The sequence below is a fragment of the Chlorocebus sabaeus genome, chromosome 12 (genome assembly GCF_047675955.1).
Source record: "Chlorocebus sabaeus isolate Y175 chromosome 12, mChlSab1.0.hap1, whole genome shotgun sequence".
NCBI lineage: Eukaryota > Metazoa > Chordata > Mammalia > Primates > Cercopithecidae > Chlorocebus > Chlorocebus sabaeus.
Genome location: NC_132915.1, coordinates 92,180,206 through 92,202,342, shown reverse-complemented (window position 1 = coordinate 92,202,342; position 22,137 = coordinate 92,180,206). Strand labels below are relative to the sequence as shown.

At 42.4% G+C, this 22,137-nt stretch overlaps 1 protein-coding gene across 1 annotated transcript in view; it reads left to right on the top strand.

The window, feature by feature from the left end:
- The first annotated feature begins 302 nt into the window (after window positions 1-302).
- TTLL11 (tubulin tyrosine ligase like 11) overlaps window positions 303-22,137 on the top strand; it is a 281,019-nt gene continuing 259,184 nt past the window's right edge. Inside the window, exon 1 of the mRNA XM_007968180.3 lies at window positions 303-2,821. Coding sequence (XP_007966371.3) covers window positions 2,093-2,821 — 729 coding nt within the window. The 5' untranslated portion in view covers window positions 303-2,092. The remainder of the gene's footprint in view (window positions 2,822-22,137) is intronic.

The window sequence follows — 22,137 nt, the reverse complement described above, 5'->3', positions numbered from 1 at the left end:
GGTTGCTCCCATGCAAGTGCCCAGACGACCAAACTTACAGAAACTCTGAAATCAAGTCATGAAGGGAACAGATGCGAGCGCCCTCTGCTGCTAAAAAGGAGGTTTGGACCTCTTAAGTTTATGACTAGGACATTTCAAGGCAGTTTATTCAGCAAGTGAAACCCCTGGACAAAAGCAAAGAAACAAGACACCTGGAGAGATGAGAGAGGAAGAGGGGCCACGTTCCTTGACAACTTCTGTGCTTCTCTCACCCTATAGTGCCGAGCGAGGCAAAGTTCCCCTGTGTGCAGTCCTGGCCGCTGTGGTCAGTCTGGGGCGCTTAAACACCTTCTCAACCCCACTTCCTAAAAAAAAAAATGTGGCTCCCTCAGGCGGGAGGGGAGAGCTTTCTCCTTGGTTTAGCTTTAAAATGATGGCAACTCCCAAAAATGGAAAGCAGGGGCTGGAACAGGTTTTTGTATATCAATGTGAACCGACATTCTTCACAATAGCCAAAAGGTGGAAACAACCTAAATATCCATTGACAGATGAATGGGTAAAAACAAGGTGGTGAATGCACACGATGAAATATTATTCAGTCTTAAAAATGAGTGAAATTCTGACTCATGCTACAACATGGAGGAACCTTGAGGACATTATGCTATGTGAAATAAGCCAGACAAATACTACATGATTCCACTTATATGAGGGGCCAGGAATAGTCAAATTCATGGTCAGAAAGTAGAATAGTGTTTCCCAGGGACTAGGGCAGAAGGGAATCCGGACTTACTGTTTCACAGACACAAAGTTTCAGTTTGGGAAGATAAAAGAGTTCCGGAGACCCATAGTGGTGCTGGTTGCACAACAATATGAGTGTACAGAATGCCACTGAAATGTACACTAAAATGGCAAATTTTGTTATGTATATTTTACCACAATAAAAAAAGTGACAGAAGAAAAAGCAATCAGGCTGAACTTGGTGGCTCACGCTTGTAATCTCAGCACTTTGGGAGGTTGAGGCAGGTGGATCATTTGAGGTCAGGAGTTCGAGACCAGCCTGGCTAAGATGGTGAAACCCTGTCTCAACTAAAAATACAAAAATTAGCTGGGCGTGGTGGCCGGCTCCTGCAATCCCAGCTACTCAGGAGGCTGAGGCCGGAGAATCGCTTGAACTCGGGAGGCAGAGGCTGCAGTGAGTAGAGATCGCACCATTGCATCCCAGCCTGGGCGACGAGAGCGAAACTCTGTAACAACAACAACAACAACAACAAAACAAAAACAAACAAAAACAACAACAAAAAAAGAAAGAAAGAAAAGAGAAAGCAGTCAGGTTGGACGCGGTGGTTCCGCTTGTAATCCTAGCACTTTGGGAAGCCGAGGCTGACCGATCACCCGAGGTCAGGAGTTTGAGAACAGCCTGGGCAACATGGCGAAACTATGTTTCTGCGAGAAACACAAAACCTAGCCTGGCACGGTGGTGAGTTCGTGTAGTCCCAGCTACTCGGGAGGTTGCGGTGGGAGGATCGCTTGAGCTCTGGAAGTTGAGGCTGCTGCAGTGAGCCGAAATCGCGCCACTGCACTCCAGCCTGGGCGACAGAGCGAGACCCTGTCTAAAAAAAATAATAAAAGAAAGAAAAGAAAACGAAAAAATCGTTAATATCCTCAACTCGAGTGGGAATCTGTAGGGGGCTTACCCATGCCCATGGCTTCCTCATCCCATCGGGAGCTCCCTGAGAACAGGGAAAAGTGCCTCCCCTCTTATCTGCGGGCGCTCAAAGGACCAGCAGAGGGTTTCTTCAGTGGAACACTCTCTGCTCCCCTAGGGCCTGGGCTGGTCACATCCATCGCACTGAAGAGGTTCCCATCCATCGCACTGAGAAGGGTCACATTGGGGGGCTCCTTCTCCGTCCTATCGAGAGTTATACCAGCGATTGGCGGGGACTGAGCCTCCTGCTTGAGGTAGCTGTTTTTACTCCCAGTCCCCAGGCTCAGGAGCCCTTTGCGGACTCAATCTGCTCTCCCGCTTCTTCTCGCCACTCCGGGTTCTGCGGCCCAGAAGTCAAGCGCATCCGCGGGGTGGGCGGGTCCTGGCGGCTGTTTGCCCTCTTCCAACATGGCCGCCACTGCCTCTGTGACTGGCAGGGTCACGTGGGCAGCCTCGCCTATGAGGTCGCCGGGGCTCTGCCGGCAATTGTCCCTTCCCGGACCCCGTCTCGAGGCGGTGACTGCCGCTGTCAACCCGAGCCTGAGCGATCATGGCAACGGGCTCGGGCGGGGAGAGCGTGGCAGCAGCGGCAGCGGCGGCAGTTTGGTGGCGGGCTGGGGCGGCGGAGCGGCGGCGGCGGCGGCGGCGGCGGCACTGGCGCCAGCCCTGAGCGCCATGCGGCGGGGCAGCTCCGAGAGCGAGCTGGCGGCCCGGTGGGAGGCGGAGGCGGTGGCGGCGGCCAAAGCGGCGGCCAAAGCTGAGGCCGAGGCCACAGCGGAGACGGTGGCGGAACAGGTCCGCGTGGACGCGGGCGCGGCCGGGGAACCAGAGCGCAAGGCAGGGGAGGAGCAGCCCAAGGCCCCGGCCCCGGCCCCGGCGCAGCCCAGCGCGGCTGAGGAGGGGGACACCCAGGTACTTCAGCAGCCGCCGCCCACGCTGCCCCCGTCCAAGCCGAAGCCGGTGCAGGGCCTCTGCCCTCACGGGAAGCCGCGGGGCAAGGGCCGAAGCTGCAAGCGGAGCTCAGGCCACGGTTCCGGCGAGAACGGCTCCCAGCGGCCGGTCACCGTGGACAGCTCCAAGGCCAGGACCTCCTTGGATGCCCTGAAGATCAGCATCCGCCAACTCAAGTGGAAGGAGGTGAGGCCCGGCCCGGCCGCGTAGGCACAGTGGGGTGGACAGGACAACCTCAGAGGTCTCGGCACGGCCCAGGTCAGGTCGGCGGGCGAGGGCTGAGCTCCTGCGGTGCACCACGCTCGGGCCTGCTTGTCAGCCACAAACCGCTCATCCTTCAAGGCCTACCCCCCACTCAAAATCACTTCCTCCAAGAGGGCTTCCCCAGACCCCTCCAGGTCAAGTTAGCCACTCACTCCTCTGGCTCCCCTGCAGCTCTTTATATGTCTCAGCCATCAGCATTTGCTTCTGCTTGTAGATCTGTGTATGTCTGTCTCCTCTACCAGCTTGTAAGCCCCTGGGGCCTCAGACCCGCTCTCTCACTTCTTCATTGAAGTTATATTTGTTTAGCACTTGCTGTGTGACTCTTGGGCAGAGGAACAGTTTTTATTTTGGAGGCAGACAGGCCTAGGGTCTCACTACACTCTGCTACTTAGCTGTGTGACCTTGAGTAAGTTGCTTCACCTCTTTAGCCTATTACCTTATCTGTAAAGTGAGGCCAGTTTTACTTATCTCATCATCTTGTTAGCATTAGAAGACTCACTGCTTAAGTGTTTTATAGCACAAGTCTGCAATAAATGGTAACTTATGTTACCAGTCTCTCCTTTCTCACTTCTTCCACCATCATCACCACCACCAGCACTACCACTGTCATCATTGTCAGTGTAGGCACCGTATTTTATATTCCAGGCTTGGCATACAGAAGATGTCAGTAAGTGGTGAATCAAAGGGTGAATGAAGACTTGAGTTATCATCCCCGAGCCCATTTTAGACTGGCAGGGGATGGGATGAAGCACCAGTGACTATAGAGGTGTCTATTGCAGTTGGCTGAGTGGATAAAGCCATTTGACTTTATTTGCAGCATATAGGGTATTTAATGTGCTTTCAGGAGTGTCAGGAGTTTGGTTAAGGATAGCTGAGTGTGGACACAGCCAGTGGTGACAGGGATCTGCCACAGGTAACAGAGGACTCCGGTACTTAGTCCTGTGCCTTGGCTATGGTAATGGTTTGGTATGGTAATGGTTTCATTAAGTTGGAACATACAGAGAGATGGCCACAGAAAGGATTGATGTAGTCAGAGGGTTGATGTCCCAGTAGGAAAAAGTACATTTGGTTTGGAGGGAAGTCAAGGATCAGGCAGAATCAACTTCCATGTGGACAGGGGTTAGCCACTGGGGAAGTCTGACTCCAAGTGTCTGGGCCCCCAGCCTTGGGGCTTGGGATTCAGAGGGGAAATTTCATGCTGGGGAAACGGGAAAAACAAGGGCAGGCTCTCAGCTCTAAAGTGTCTTGGTTTCTAGGCAGGGTCCCAGGTCCAGGCCAGAGATATGAGGGCTAGAAAAGGTACAACTGGACAACTTGTCAGTGCCGTGGTCTTAATGAAGGGAGAATCCAGCTAATAAAACCAGGCTATGGAGTCAGGCTAGGCAGATTGGCCCAAGTGGGGCCTCCACTTAGCTTATCCCTGTGGGAGAGAGAGACATGAAGCAGGCCAGATCTTGTTTGCTACGAGAGATGGGGCCAGATGGACTCATACATCCCAGCCCAGGTTCATTCACTCATTCTGTAAATGTCCACTGTGGAGGTGCCAAGTTCTTTGCTGGGCCCTGGGAATCAAACATATTTAAGATGTGACCCTTGTGCCCAAGGACTTTATAGTTCAATAGGGAATAAAACACAAGTAAAGGAATAATTGCGGTCATTACAGGGCCATTGCTGCTGCATCCTGAAATGCTCCTTTTTCATTTATTTACATGGCTTACTCTTGTCAGTTCTTTAGATGATACCTCTCCCATCAGTGTCCAGCCCTTGGTATTTTTTTTTTCATAGTACTAAACTTTACCTGGCATTATATTATGTATTGCTGTTTATTGTCTGTTTCCCTCACTAGAATGTAAGCTCCATGAGGGCAGGGGCTTTGTTTTGTTTATTGCTGTACCCACAGGTGCTTGGCACATAGAAGTTGCTCAATAAATATTTGTTGAATGAATGAATACGTTATGTGATGAGTGTTTCTGTGTGAAAGTAGAAATGCTGCAGGAGGTAGAGAGGGGCACCCAGGAAGGGCTTTCTGGAGGAGACGAACCCGAGCTGAGTCCTGAGTGCTGAAAATGAACTGGAGTTATTTAGGGGCCATAGACTTTAGATCTCTGGTTGCAGAAGTGGTATGGGCAAAGCAGAGGACCTTTCAGGACTTTCAGTATGGCTGGATCATAGCGTGGGAGGTGGAATGGTGAGAGATGGGGCTACAGAAATGAGCAGGGATCAGATCATGTGCCATGCGATGAGATTTGGACCTGTTTGGGGGAGGAAGGCTATGTGAGCCATTAACGGAATTTTGACGTTCTTCCATTTATCAGGGCAAGTCAGTTAAACCCTTCAGGCCTCAGTTTGCTTATCTGTAAAGTAGGGGCGGGCAGAGCTAGTTCAGTGGTTTCCAGTCTCTCTACTTTGGTAGCTGCATAATGGTAATGTTGATCTACGTGAGACTGTTGCACTGGTCAACCCCAGGGGGTAGGCTTTTTCCAGGGCACTACCTGTAACTGCTTCTTCCACCTCTAACCCTGCCTGTTTTTCCCCACTCAGAGAGCACATATAGGTGGCATATAGGTGGAGATGTTGATTCTAGTATATTTTAAAATGTAATTCACTGAGTGTGGTGGCTCATGCCTGTAATTCCAGCTACTTGGGAGGCTGAAGTGGGAGGATCACTTGAGTCCAGGAGCTCAAGGATGCAGTGAGCTATGATTGTGTCACTGGGTGACAGAGCAAGACCCTGTCTCTAAAAAGAAAACTGAAAATTAAAAAAGCAACAATTAGCCTACTATTAGGCTTGTGATTATTACTATCACCCTTCCTCATTAGTGCATGAAGTCCTAAGGGCAGGGGTGGTGGTATCTGACTTATGTCCCTAATGTACAGCACATTCTAGGTGCTCAATAAATATTCATCGAATGAATTATGGAATATTTGCAACAGAGCTTACATCACATCTTGACACCCTAGAGTGTGGAGGTTGAAAAGTGCCAGAGTAGCTAAACTTTAAAGTTACTTCCTGCTTTAAACTACGATTATAGTATTCTTAGTACCTCCTACAAAGTTGACTGCGTGAAAAGTAACATATATTTATATCCCTGGTACTAACAAAGTGCAAACACATGACCTTTCCTATGCCTGCCTTTCCCCATCTGTTATAAGGTGATATTGGATGAGATCATCTTGAACTCCCAGCACTGACGTTCTAGGAGCGAGAACTCCTACTGGGGGCTGTGGTGCAAGGGTATGAGCAACAGTACCTCTTGCATACCATGCTGTGTTGCTGTGGGGTTGGAGAGTACTCAGGTGGCTGGCTTTGGTGGGAGTGGATGGGTAGCCCAGGTAAGAAATAAGAATACCAACCAGAGTGAAAGCTGTCTCCTTTTATGGGTACATAGTGGAGGGCTCTATATCAGTGTCCACTTCAGCAGTGTAGGACTGAGCCAGCATGTGAATTTGGAAGTTTGCTCAGCCGCAGGGCACACAATCTCCCTTCCTTTTTCACTTTTTTTTTTTTTTTTTTAGACAGGGTGTCCTTCTGTCACCCAGGCTGGAGTGCAGTGGTGCGATCTTGGCTCACTGCAATCTCACTGCAACCTCCGCCTCCCAGGTTCAAGCAGTTCTCCTGCCTCAGCCTCCAGAGTAGCCGAGATTACAGGCACATGTCACCATTCCTGGCTGCTTTTTGTATTTTTAATAGAGATGGGGTTTCACCATGATGGCCAGACTGGTCTTGAACTCCTGACCTCAAGTGATCCACCTGCCTCGGCCTCTCAAAGTGCTGGGATTACAGGCATGAGCCACCACCCTGGCTCCTTTTTCACTTTTCTTTATTCCACATGTATTTAACAACAACAACAACAACAACAACAACACGATAATAAATCTTTATCTAGTTCTTACTCTGTTCCAGGTGCATTTTAAGTGCGCTACATATATACAATTATTTGATTCTCTCAACAACTCAGTAAAGTAAGTGCCTTGTTGTGTCCATTCTACAGATGAAAAAATTGAAGTACACAGAGGTTAACTTACTCGAGGCCACATAGCTAGTAAGGGACAGAGCTAGCATTTGAAATAGGCATTCCATTTGAAACCAGGCTTCAATTCTGTACTCTCTATTGGTAAACGCTGGGCTGGAGGTTGCAGATGTAGATGTGAACAGGATCTACTCCTTGCCCTCCAGGAGCTCCTGGTGTAGGAGGAAGAATAAATGCAAACAGACAGTTACAGTTTGGTCTGGGAGGTGAGTGAGTCAAGGACGTTCCATACAGAGTAGAAACAACAAGGCAGGCAGTATGGACCAGGTTTTATATGCAGGATGGGATGATGGCAGCTTAGGGAGTATGTGGGGGAGTAGAGAGCAATGAAGAAGGAGCCAGATCACAGAGCATGTTGAAGGCCATGCCAAGAAGCTTGCGCTTCTGACTGAATTTGATCACAGATTGCTTGCCATATATAGACCCAGCCTCCCTTGCCCACTCTCCTTCAGTCCCAAGTGAACCATGCCAGCCCTCAGATGATTCAGTTTGCAGTCATACCCGTTCTGGCCAGGTCTAATTTAACTGTGTCCACAATGTTAAATTTGTTTCTGAAAGGGAAGAATCACAGATGTTATCTCCGTAAACTTGTAGACAAGACTGGAGTTACTCTCAAATAGCAAAGTCATGTCTACAGAGTCACCACTAAAGTTGCACCATGAAAGAAAGGCATGATTTCTGGTTCACCGCAGATGCTCAATGTTTATGGATTTGTATGGTCTTCTTCCTGTCCTGTGAAGACTCCCCATCCCGCTGGATTCTTCTGTCATTTTGCTACCCTCGTTAAAAAACAGCTTAGAGGAAAGACACCATAGAGAGTAGATGCCACGTTTGTTGTCAGCTGCCCTCCGTGGAGATGTAGGTATGTACACACTGTGCCTATGTATGCAGTGGTGCCATGGTCGCCAGCTAATGTGAATGAGGTCTCTGAGAGATTTCACAGCAGGACCTTTGTTGATGATGGTTTGAATAAGCCCCTGTCCTGAGATCTGTTACAGTATAAAGTCTTTGTTTCAGAGACTCCAGATCAGGCATTGTTCCCTGAAATTTATCCAGCCTTTCTTTAGAACAAGTATACAGTTACTATATCATCCTACTTACAATTTATATAATATTAGTTACTGTTTATTAAATATGAGTTATGTGCAAGGCATTGTACTGTTTTATGCTCATGAAAAATTGTATTGAGAGGCTGAGGCATGAGAATGGCTTGAACCTGGGAGGTGGAGGTTACAGTGAGCTGAGATCGCGCCACTGCACTTCAGCCGGGGTGACAGAGTGAGACTCTGTCTCAAAAAAAAAAAAAAAAAAAAATTGTGCTGAGTATTTACTATGCATTATTTATTTAATCCTTGCAACAGCCCTCTAAAATAGACTGCATTATCATCTTCAACTTACAGATGAGGGAACTGGGCTTAGAGAGGGGCTGGTACAGGGCCAGCCTGTGGCCACATGATAACCAGTGGCAGAGCCATCCAGGGCCTGAACTTGTAGCCAGTTTTCAATCATATAGCTTCTTCTTTGCTAATCCTTTGCTAAAAACCATTGGGCAAGGAGTTATTCTGTTATCATCAGTATCATCATTACTATTCTTAAGTAACAACAGAAGAAACTGAGGTGGGCACAGCAAGTAAATGAGAAAGGGTTCAAACAGTAGTCTTTTTTTGTTCCATAACCCACTTTTAAGTGTTTTATGATTCTCTACTTCTTACCTTCCCATTCCTCATTTGACCATAACTCAAGTGACCTTGGAGTTGGTCAGAATCAGGAGAGCAATAATGCAAATAGGACTTAAAATAAAACACACTGAAATATATCCTGCCTGGCAGAGGGAGCATTTGGTGCCTGCGCCTTCCAAATCCTGTCTTGCTGCTGCCCACAGGGGAGATGTGATTCCTGTGCCATTTGACTAGCCGGGTTGCCTTCCTCCTCTGTGGAATGTGAGCCTGCTATTTGAATCTTTCTGTCTCGGATTCCTTCTGGAAGAAGGTAGAGTATAAAATGAAATATTGGGTAGTCTAATCTTTCCTCCCTTTCTGTTTTCAATGATCACCATTGCGGCTTACTGCCCATTTTTAAACAAATAGCACCATATTTAAAAACACTGTATGCCCTACTCCATCAAATGTTCTCCTTTCACAGATATGTTATTTTAATGTCTAATCTATTGGAATTTTTCCTTTGCAATTAAACTTGTCATAACATAAAAATCACAATTCACTACCACTGTTATTTGAACCATACAATCCGGGTAATAGCTTCATGAATCCATACCAACTCCTTAAACAATCCTTTAAAAGACAGTAAATTCAAGGGGCTCACATTCAAGCTCTATAACTCCTATAAATTAAAATCATGTTTGTGTATTTTTAAGCAGGTGTTGTAATGGTTAGGCTGTTTTCTGTGTTATGAAACATACAGTATTTGTGCCACAATTTTGGTAGTGTTTTGGATGGTTTTGTATCAGCAGAAGTTTAAGGCAAAAATTCAATCATACGTTTTATTTTTTATTTAAATCTGTTCTGAACATACTGTGAAAGTAATCGACCACTGTTTAAGTGCCTTCTCTCAAGGGGAAGTGTTGTGTTTTGTAGTTGGCATGGGCTTTGAAATCAGACAGATGTGGGTTAAAATTCTTGCCTCTGATTGCTTGTGTGATTAAACTCTGTACTAAATACAGAACCTCTCTGAGACTCAATTTCTTCAGTTGTAGCAATGGGCCAGTGCTATCTATCTCACATAATTTTTGTGAGAGTAAATGAAGGAATGTATGTAAATGTCCTTAACCCAGTGCTTGGCACACTGTAGGTATTCAGTTAGTGTTGATTCTTTTCTTTCTATCATGTAATTGCAGGCATTGGTTATTTGATCTATTTTTTCTTAAACGGGGGGAAATTTAATATTAAATGTAGTCCATATATGTAGGTTACTGTTTAGTCAGAGCAGGTATGACCAGCTAATCTGACTCATCTAATAGATATTTTGAGATCTACTTTGTGCCAGGCTGTATTTGGGATCTTGGGGATACAGCAGATGACACAGCCACTCACAGATGGCTGCAGTGTAAGGGACAGTTGCATTTTGGGTGAATGTCAACTTGATATAGTCTAGGTTTAAGATGTTAAAAATAACACTGATTTCATGTTTTTGTTCTTTTTAAATCAATTATACTTTTAAAGTTTCCTGAGTCTAATTGAATGTTTTTAAGTCTCCCTTCTGGACCTGGTGCGTATCTCATACTTTGGTTTTTGTTTGTTTGTTTGTTTGAGATGGAGTCTTGCTCCGTTGCCCAGGTTGGAGTGCAGTGGGGCGATCTCGGCTCACTGCAACCTCTGCCTCCTGGGTTCAAGTGATTCTCCTCCCTCAGCCTCCTGAGTAGCTGGGACTACAGGCACCTGCCACCATGCCCGGCTAATTTTTGTATTTTTGGTAGAGATGGAGTTTTACCATGTTGGCCAGGCTGGTCTTGAACTCCTGACCTCAGATGATCTGCCCGCCTTGGCCTCCCAAAGTGGTGGGATTACAGGCGTGAGCCACCTCGCCTGGCCTGTCTCATACCTTGATATGTTAATTATATTCATCACCACGGGAAACTCATTTTAGCCATTGGAGTGACATCAGTATCTTGACTTTGGGTTTCACAGGGAAAACAGATGTTATTCTACATGAACGTACCCACCAGCTATGTGGAAAAGATACTCATTTCCTGGGTCACATAGTGGCTCTGTGTCCCTGACAAGTTGCTTTACCTCATCTCTAAGACTGAGTATAAAATACTAGCTAGTTGTTGTGAGGATGAAGTCAGAACATCTTGAAAGTGCCTGGCACTTTACAGTAAGAATACATGTTGGTTTGGCTTTCCCTCTGGTGAATCTCTATGACATCTTAATTAAATTTTGTAACAGAAAAATGGATGGTGTGAACAGGCAGATCAGCTTGCCATCCTCCAATTAGGTTTGAACCCCTCCTTTCCTTGTGGTTGCTCCTCTGAAGCCGAGTCATGTCCCTGAGATTCCTCCACAGAGGTTATTGTTTTGCTGGAGAGAATGATTAGCTTTCTCTATTCCAGGTGGACTTGGATCTCTCCTTCCTCCTCATATCAAATTGTGCATTGCCAGCTGCTGCCACTGCCATTTGCATGCATGTTTGTTTCCTTGGGTGTTTCTGAACCATTAGCTGGTAATTTTTATAAATGCTTTATAAGTCCTATCAGGCATTTCTGGTGACTTCCTTCCCTCTCCCACATGCTTCTCTGTCATCTGAATAAAACCTTCGCACCCTTAATGAAGCTGGGAGAATAGGCAGTTTATCTCCTGTGTAGTCTTCCCTGGGTATAGCTTTGCTTTTCAAATAAGTTCCTTAGTACATCTGCCTAGAACTCTGATGAAGGCCAGTTTTCCAATTTTGTTCCTTATACTCACTGGGAGATTCTATTTCTCATTGTGTCAGAACTGTGGGTTATTGGAATTTTAAAAAGCAACAGTGGACCATTTTTTGGACATCTTAGATTGTGTATAAATAACTTTATTCCAATTCCAGAAACAATATGTGCTTATAAAAATTTATACAGTTCCCAAGCATATAAAATAAAAACTGAAGCAAACCACCTACCCCATCCTCCTCCCTTTCCCTCTTTCCCTCTAATTCCATTTCTGAGAGGTGACACCAGAATCCCAATATGTATCTTTACAGACTTTTTTCTTGTTTTTCGAGATGGAGTCTTGCTCTGTTGCCCAGGCTGGAGTGCAGTGACACAATCTTGGCTCACTGTAACCTCTGCCTCCCGGGTTCAAGCAATTTTTCTGCCTCAGTCTCCCAAGTAGCTGGGATTATAGGCACATGCCACTACACCTGGCTAATTTTTGTATTTTTAGTAGAGACAAGGTTTCACCATGTTAACCAGGCTCGTCTCGAACTCCTGACCTTGTGATCTGCATGTCTTGGCCTCTCAAAGTGCTGAGATTACAGGTGTGAGCCACTGTGCTTGGCCCAGATTTTTTTCTTATTCTTGTAGGCATCAGGATGGCTATACTGTGCTATAGTAAAAACCACAAAATGGCAGTGGCTTAATACAACCAAAGTTTATTTCTTGCCCATGCTATGGGTTCAATGGGGGCTGGTGGTGTTGGGGAGCAGGGGTCTCTCATCATCTTGGTTATTGAGATGGCGGTCTCCCATTATGACACCTGCTTCCATGAGTCACTGAGGGACGGAAGAGCATGTGGTAGTGAATTTGCACTGGTTTTTAAAACGTCTACCCAGAAGTGATGCATCACTTTGGCTCACATTTGATTCGCTGAAGCAAGTTACATGGCCGTGGCTAACCTCAGAGGGATGGGGGATGTGCGGTCCCACCATGAGGGTGTAAAGAGGAGAATCAGGCTATTTGGTAAACTGTGCTAATTACCACCATGATATCATATGTAGAGATACAAATATATGCTTTATATAAATATAAATATACACATATTTTATTTTTTCTTTCTAGAGAGGGTCTTGCTCCATCGCCCAGGCTGGAGTGTAGTGGCGCAATCTGGGCTCACTGCAACCTCTGCCTCCTGGGCTGAAACCATCCTCCCACCTCAGTTCCCCTTGCCCCCCAGGAGCTGGGACTACAGGTGCACACCATGCCCAGCTAATTTTTTGTATTTTTTATATTTTTATAATGTAGAGAGACAGCATTGTGCTATGTTGCCCAAGCTAGTTTCCTGGGCTCAAGTGATTATCCTGCCTCGGCCTCCCAAAGTGCTGGGATTACAGGTGTGAGCCACTGTACCTAGCAGATATTTCAATTTTTAAAATGCTGCAGTGATACCATGTATATAGTGTTTGGCAACTGCTTTTTTATCAGTACCTCATATACATTTTTCTCTGTTAGTATACATAGATTCATTTCATTTTAACAACCTAATAGTCAATTTTATGGATGTACCACAATTTATTGATGGATATTGTTTGTATGTGTTTTCTTTGCTATTACAAAGAATGGTGCAATAAACATCACTCTTCAGACAATTTTTTTTTTTTTTTTTTTTTTTTGAGATGGAGTCTCACTCTGTCACCCAGGCTGGAGTGCAGTGGCATTATCCTGGCTCACTGCAACCTCTGCCTCCCAGGTTCAAGCGATTCTCACGCCTCAGCCTCCAGAGTAGCTGGGATTACAGGCGTGTGCCACTACATCTAGCTAATTTTTGTATTTTTAGTAAAGACGGGATTTCACCATGTTGGCTGAGCTGCTCTTGAACTCCTGACCTCAAGTGATCTGCTTCCCTTGGCCTCCCAAAGTGTTGGGATTCCAGGTGTGAGCCACTGCACCTGGCCTTTTCAGACATTTTAAGTATGTATATGTGCAAATACTTCTGTAGAATGAATTCCTAGGAATTGTTGGGTCAAGGGGCATATGTACTTTACGTTTTGATTGTTACTATCAAATTGCCCTCAGGGTTTGAGACCGCGTGTTTTTGCATATCTGCTCCAATACTCTATACTATTCATCTTGTGTATCTTTGTCAGACTGACAAGTAAAAATGTGTTCTTTTAATTTACAGTTCTCCGATTGTCAACAAGGTTAAACTTATTTGCATAAGTTAGTTCGTCATTTATCTTGCTTCATCTGTGAAATGACTGAATCTATTTTTTGTTCATTTTATCTTTTGAGTTTTTTTGTTTGTGTTTTTTCTTGTTGGTTTGTAAATATTATGGTTACTTTTTATCTCATATGCATTGTAAATATTTCCCACTGTTGGTTATTTAAATGTCTACCAAATAATCATTTGCCTTGCATGATCTACATTACAAGTAAAAAATTTCTTCTTCTCATTCACTAAAAACAGTCCTTAATTGCTTTTGACTTGTTAGCTTCAGAAGGCAGAAGAAACACATAATTCTACCTTCAGGTGCTATGAAATACCTAGTGAATTAAGAGGTTGTGTGGAGAGCCTTAGAGTTTTACATGTCCCTGGAACTGGATATTTTATATGAAACTTTCACATAGATTTATCTAATATGACTTTGACTTTGTGTAGTAAGTATGGTAGATTTCATTATTTCTGTTGTACAGATGTCCCTGCATCTATAGATTTGGGTTTGAATCCCCACCACGTATTAGTTCTGTCACATGGGGCATCATGGTACTTAGGGGGTTGTTCCATGTTAATTATATATGTAACATGTATGGCGAAGTCAGTACGCAATCAGTGTTTGTTCTCTTTCAACTCTTCCACCCTTCAGAGGTGTCAAGAGGCACACAGCTTAGATCTAGAGGCTGGCTCTCCTGGCTTGTAGGCCAGGTCTTATTCTAGTGGACTGTATTGCTCCTCTGAAGAGAGTGTGAGTTCCTGGCCCCTTTAGAAATAAGACCATCAGAAGTTAGTGTTTACGTAAGTCCTTCAGTGCAGGACTGGGCTTTGAGCCTGGATGTTAGTTTTATTTAAAAAGCACATTTCTCACGTATATAAATAATCCTTGTACATTGCTTAAAAATTTGGAAAAAAATATTTTTAAAACATTTATAGTCCTACAATTGAGATGCAATGACTGCTTTCATGTTGAAGCATTTCTTTCCAGTATTTCTTCTGGGCATATATATTTTTTGTTTTACAAATCTGATATAATTTTATTATATCATTAACATTAATACCCACGTTATAATTTAAACATTTTTCGTTGCCATACAACTTTTCATCAATGTCATTTTAATTGCTGTAAAATATTTAATTCAGTGGGATGTATTTCATTATTTATTTTCCTGGCATTAAATGTTTAGATTGAACCCTTTATTAAAAATTATTCAAGAATGTGATTCCTTCCTATATTTCGTATTATTTTCTTTTTCTTTTTTTTTTGTCTTTAGAGACAAGGTTTCATTCTGTTGCTGAGGCTGGAGTGCAGCGGCATGAACATAGCTCACTGCACCCTTGAACTCCTGGCCTCAAGTGATCCTTCCACCCCAGCCTCCAAACTAGCTAGGACTAAAAGTGTGCACCCCCATGTCCAGCTAATTTATGTACTTTTTTTTTTTTTTTTTTGTAGAGATTGGTTCTCTATATGTTGCCTAGGCTGGTCTTGAACTCTTGGCCTCAATGATCCTCTGTCTTCAGCCTCCCAGATTGCTAGGATAACAGGTGTGCGTCACTGCACCCAGCATATTTGGTATTATTTTCTTAAGATAACTTTCCAAAAATGAAATAATTAGACCACAGGGAATATGCATTTTAAGGCTTTTGGAATATATGGCCAAATTGCTTTTCAAAATAGTTTTAGCAATTTATGCTCAACTCTGTGAGGGTTCCTATAAATACTTACTTTTGAAGAATATAATGACAAATACTGGAGAAGAGAGTGAAACAAATGAATCTTCTCCAACCTGTGGGTCCTGTCTTCCCCAAATACTTAATTCTAATAATCAGTGCATAGTTCAAAGCAGGGCATTTTGCTATGGCTATTTTGGTGTGGCCACTAGGCCTAATTTGAAACAGCCATATCAAAATGTAAACTCACTCTTTTTAATTTTCAAATAATGTATTCAGTAGACATGCTTGGCTTTCTCTTTATCCTTGACCTTCTTTTTTTATTTTTTAAATAAATAAAAAGAGGTGGTATCTCACTATGTTGCCCAGGCTAGTCATGAATGTCTAGCCTCAAGTAATCCTTCTACCTCGGTCTCCCAAAGTGCTGGGATTCTAGGCATGAGCCACTGCACCTGGCTCATCCTTGACCTTCTCATTACTTCTAACTCCTTATGTCATCCCTGATTTTCTACCCAGAGGTAAAGCTTAAGCGTTTCACATACTTTGGAAGTTTTATTGCTAAAAGTTTTGATAGGCGATTTCTTTCTTTCTTTCTTTCTTTTTTTGAGACAGAGTCTCGCGCTGTCACCCAGGCTGGAGTGCAGTGGCATGATCTCTGCTCACTGCAACCTCCACCTCTCGGGTTCATGCCATTCTCCTGCCTCAGCCTCCTGAGTAGCTGGGACCACAGGCGCCTGCCACCACGCCCGGCGAATTTTTTGTGTTTTTAGTAGAGACGGGGTTTCACTGTGTCAGCAAGGTTGGTCTTGATCTCCTGACCTCGTGATCCGCCCGCCTTGGCCTCCCAAAGTGCTGGGATTACAGGCGTGAGCCACCGCACCCAGCCAGTTTTGATAGGTGATTTCTTAGGTTTTGTCAAAATATCTCTGGTGTTAAAGAAAAGAGGGGGAAGGGGTTATATTAAGAGCTGCATTAAAATGTCATTGCCATCATTAGCTATTAGGGAAATGAAAATCAAAACCACAGTGAAATACCACTTCATACCTATTGGGTTATTTATAATAAATAAGACAGATAGTACATGTTGGCGAGGCAGTGGAGAAATTGGAACCCTCATACACTCTTGGTGGGACTGTAAAATGGTGCAGCCATTTTGAAAAACAGTTTGGCAGTTCCTCAAATGTTAAACATCCTAGCAGTTCACTCCTGATATATACCCAAGAGAAACCCATGAGAAATGAAAACATATGTGCACATAACAACTTGTACACTAATGTTCATAGTAGCATTATTCACAATAGCCAGAAAGTGGAAACAATCTAAATGTCCATCAATTGGTGGATAAATAAAATGTGGTATATCCAAGCAGTGGAATATTATTCAGCCATAACGAGGAATGAAGTACTGACACATCCTACAACTTGGATGAACCTTGAAAACATTATCCTAAGTGAAAGAAGCCAGGTACAAAGACCACATATTGTGTGATTTCATTTATATGAAGTATTCAGAACAGGGAAATCTGTAGAGACAGAAAATAAATTAGTGGTTGCCTAGAGCTAGAGGTAGGAGAGAAGTTTGGTGGGGAAGGCGGGGAGTGGTTGCTAGTGGCTACGAGGTTTCTTTTTGGGGTGATAAAAATGTTCTAAAATTGATTGTAGTGTTGGTGGCACAACTATGAGTATATTAAAAACCATTGAATTGTACACTTTAAATGGGTCAATTGTATGGTATGTGAAAGATATTTCAATAAAGCTGTTAAAAATGCTATATACTTATCCAGTTCTCATCATTGAACAGTACTTGTTTCCTAGGTAGTAATCGGCAATATGCATTAGGAACTGAAGTTCTGTGCCGCCTGTTAATTTTGCATTGCAAATATTGCCCATTACAGGTACACTGGCTCCTTGGATACCTGTAGCTACTGCAATCCTGTTCTGGTTGCATAAGGTAGTATGCAACATGGTTGAAGCTGTAACAGCACTCTAAACTTTCTTCATAAGAATGAGTTTTGCTTTTTTCGGGGAAATTTTGAATATTTTCCTGAAGAACAAAAGTTCAGACTCCTAATGAAGGCTCCATATGATGCTTTTCACAACCCAAGATGCATTATGTCATGGTGGTTGAGAGCATGAGCTTTAGACTGATAGGGGTTTGAAACAACTCACTGTGTAACTTTTGGCATATTGTACTCTGAGACTCAGTTTCTTTATCTGTAAAATGGGCATAATATAGCCATACTTCATGGAATTATTTATTGCCAGCATAAAAAGCTATAATCATGTAAAGTGCCAGGTACATAATGAAGACTCAGTTGAATGTTTAAAAAAATTAACACTTGGCTCTAACCTTCTCTAGGCTTATTTCTCATATTACCTGCCTTGAACTTAATGCCCTACTAACACCACACTGCTTGTGGTTTGCTTGAGCCTTCATGCTGTGCTATTCCTCTTGACCTTTGTTCATTTTTTCCTTCTCTGAATGCTCCCTTCCTTTGTTTGGCTACCTTTTACATATCCTTCAAGAATTAAGTTTTAGCTCATCTTTTCCATAAATCTTCCCTGACTCCCACACACATGCCCCAGGCTAGGCTTAGTCCCCTTCCTTGGGTCATTTAGAATATTTTATATGTATCTCAATTTGATTAGTTTTTTCAGAGAAGCAACTTTTGACTTTATTGATCATCTCCATTGTATCTTTTTTTTCTATTTCATGGCTTGCTGCCCTTTATTACTTCTTCTCTTCTACTTTTTGAGGTTTGTTTTGTTGTTCTTTTTCCAACATTAAGTTGACTGCTTTGCTAATAAAAGCACTCAAGACTACAAATTTGCCTCTAACTACTGCTTTAGCTACACCTAAGAGTTTTATTATGCAGTATTTAAAAAATCACTTTGTAGTTCTATGCATTTTACATTTTCATGAAGATTTCTTCCTTGACCCATAGGTTATTTAGATTTGTGTTTCAAAAACATTTCTAAGCACATAAGTTTATTTGTACTTATCTTTTTGTTATTAATTTCTAACTTAATTTCATTGTGGTTAGAGGATGTTCTTTCTTTCCTTCCTCCCTCCTCCCTCCTCCCACCTTTTTTTTTTTTTTTTTGGCAGGTTTTTGCTTTATGGCCTAACACATAGTCAGTTTTTGCAAATGATGTTCCATGTATGCTTGAAAACAATGTGCATTTCTCTAGTTATTGAAAGCAATATTTTACATATGTATGTTAGATTAACTTGTGAATTGCATTATATAAATTTTATAGCCCTGATTTTTGTCCAACATTTTACGTATGTGTGTTAGATTAACTTGTGAATTTTATTATATAAATTTTATAGCCCTGATTTTTATCAGACCTATTAAGAGTTATGTTAAAAATTTCTTCGGTAATTGTGGATTTCATATCTTTTGTAATCAATTTTTTTTCTTGTTCATTTTCTCCCTGCACTAGTCTGGAAGTTACCTATTCTATTTTTATTCTTCTGTTGATTACCCTAGAAAATTTAATGTGTGTGTATAATTTCACAAAGCCTGAGGTTAGTATCTTTATTCTCTTTTTAACAACACATGGATCTTTAGTATGCTTTTTCATTTTGGCCACACCACTTCTGATATATATGCGTTTGTTGTCCAATATTTTAGTCCTATCTTATTTTATTCTTTTTTGAACTTCACAAATTAGACATTATGGGTATTTTATATAGTCTCAGTGTCCTTTTGATTTATCCACATTTGCCATTTTCTTTGTTTGCTCTTCTATTTTACAACCCAGACCTACTTTCTGGGGCCATTTTCTTTCTCTTGAAAGTAATTTTTTAAAAAGTTCCTTTAGTGAGATACTATGTTGTAATAAACTCAGTTTTTATTTGTCCAAAATTACCTTCATTTCCTCCTCATTCTTGAAAAATAGTGTTGCTGTGCATACTATTCTAAGTTGATAGTTATAAGTCTCAGTGCTTTGAGGATATGCCACTGGTTTTTCATTTCCACTTTTGCTGTTGAGAAGTCAGTTGTCAGTCTGATTTTTTCTTCTGCTAGTAAAATGTCTCTTTCTGGCTGCTTTTAAAATCCCTTTGTCTTAGATGTCTTCGCTATCAGTAAGACATTTCTAGGTGAGGATTTCTTTTGACTTATTCTTCTTGGGATTTGTTGGGATTCTTGTCTCTGAGGTTTGGTATCTTATCAATTATGGAAATACTGTCTCTCATCCACTCTTTCTCTTCTCTCTTTTTGGAATTCTGATTTAGCTGTTAGGCCTTTTTTTGACGGTAATCTTATGTTCCTTGGAACTTTACTTGCTGATCATTCTTTGAGGCTTAGGTTTCAAGTTAGAATCTTCCTTTTATACAGATGCCTCAGGGGGCTCTACTACCCAGAACACTTAAACCTACATTTTTTGGTGTTAGACTTTTTTTTTGGTTATAGGTGTAGGATGAATTCTCACTCCATAGTTGGATAGGAAGGTATCATGGTTAGACATTCTGAGCAGAGACTTATTCCTTTTATTTCCCCTTTCCTGAGGCAAGGCCAAAGTACAGAGGGTTTTCTTCCAGTTTCACCCACTGAGGATGTGGCTTTTCAGAGGGCCTGGCTTGGTATGGGAGTTTCCAGTCTGATTCTTGCCTTGCCAGCAGACACTTGGGGGCCAGACCACATGCAGAGGCCAGACCACTGCCAACATGTACAGAAAGCAAGATAATTACACTTTTAAAAAGATCGCTCTGGTTGCCTTATGGAGAATGGGTTACAGAGGGCTTGAAGAGTGGAGGCAGAGAGGCAAGTTAGGATACTATTATAAACCTCAGGAGAGAGGTGTTGCCCCTGGGACAGACAGAATGGTGGTGGACGGGGAAGGTTATTGATTAAGATGGTCTGTCTCTTCCCATAGACCGTAAGATACCCAGCCTCAGGGTGAGTATCATCACAAAGATGTCTTTTTCATCTCTGTGTCCTTCCAGTGCCTGGCACAGAGAAGGCATTCACAGATGCTGATTGAATTAAACTGTGGAATCAATAATGGTTCTGGAGCTGTTTTTTTTTTTTCTACCTTCTAAATGACTATTTTCCTTAAAGGGAAATGACATGAAGGGATTCCAGGCAGTGAACTCATGCCTGTCTCTGGCATTGCGAAGCCCAAGCCAGAAATAGAGAGCCAGCTGTTTGTAAGCCCAAAAGCCTTAGCTTTTGGAAGGGTTTACTTTCCATGATAACATAGCTTTCTTTAGCCTGTGCACTTGTTCCTTACTCAAGGAGTCTCAGGCTCTGCTTGAGATTACTTACACAAAACCTTACCATCTTACTGGATTTTTATTAGAAATTACTAAACTTTATGACTCTCTAGGCAGGTTGCAAAGATGTTCCTCTAATGATATATTACACCTGTGAAAACTTCTTCCTCCTAAGGCATTCTTTTTGGAAAAAATGCTCTGTGTTTAGAGAACGAAGGGAGAGGCAAGTGGTTCCTGCTGTATGACAGTTTAATAAGCTTTAGCTGGTCACTAAGAACTGTTGTTCTAAGAATATATGCAACATTTTTCCATTAAATGTGCAACAGTATTTCTAGAAGGTATGGTAAAATAAAACATATATATGCAATTTTAAATCTTGAGGCCTGGAAGTTATTTATTCATTCAACAAATATGTGTTGAATGTCTACTGTGGCCCAAGGCCTGTGCAAGGCATGGGTGATCATTATCAGACACTATCCCTGTCATCCCTACTGGCCCATCATGTTCTTTTGTGTGAATTAGGAAAAGGCACCCATTCCTCAAGGAAATAATATTAAATTCATCAATATGGTACTTACATATCAATAGCAAATTTATTGCAATGGATTAATGATAAATGAACATTAGTTATTAAATAATATTTATATAGTATAATGAAGTATTGTTGATTTGAACTTGAAATCAGAAATATTCTGGCACAGTAAGCAAACAGCAGATTATTGAATTACAATATGAATGTGAATCTTCCAATTTAATCAGTACATTGATACCAATGGGGGATTTAAACAAAAATGTAAAGGGACTCATCAATCATCTATCAGATGTCAAAGCAGATCCCTATTTAGAAACACAGACTATTTTAGATATGATTAGATCAACAAAGTCTTTTTTTTTTTTTTTTTTTTTTTTTTTTTTAGAGATGAGGGTCTATTGCTGTCTCACTCAGGCTGGAGGGCAGTGGCACAATATCAAATTCTTGGGCTCAAACCATCCTCCTACCTCAGCCTTCCAAGTAGTTGGGACTAGGTGCATGCCAACCAACTCAGCTTTTTTTTTGTAGAGATGAAAGTCTTATTGTATTGCTCAGGTTGCTCAAACTCCTGGCCTCAAGAAATCCTCCTGCCTCAGCCTCCCAAAGTGCTGGGATTATAGGTGTGAGCCACGATGCCCAGCACATGGTCTCTTGATTATTGAATTTGCTAAAGGGGAACAAGACATACTGGCTTATTAAAATAAGATACGACTGCCATTGCCAGAAAATTCTTGTCATAAATAAAAAAACAACCCAAATATAAAATCATCTGATGTTAGTTTACAAAGCCAAAATATTTCTCAATTCCCAGTTTAAATCAACAAGTACCTTCATGATGACAATATGAATTATACAATAACTTACATTTGTTATCATGAATAATTCTTTGTTATACAGTTTATAATTATAAAAATATTCCAAGTGTTAAAGATGTTTACCTGTGAACAGCATCATGGCACTTTTTTTTTTTTTTTTTAATTGAGATGGAGCTTCACTCTGTTGCCCAGGCTGTAGTGCAGTGGCATGATCTCGGCTCACTGCAACCTCCGACTCCTAGGTTCAAGCAATTCTCCTGCCTCAGCTTCCCAACTTGCTCGTTTTATAGGTGCGTACCACCACACCTGGCTAATTTTTTGTATATTTGGTAAAGATGGGATCTCACCATGCTGGCCAAGCTGGTCTCGAACTCCTGACCTCAAATGA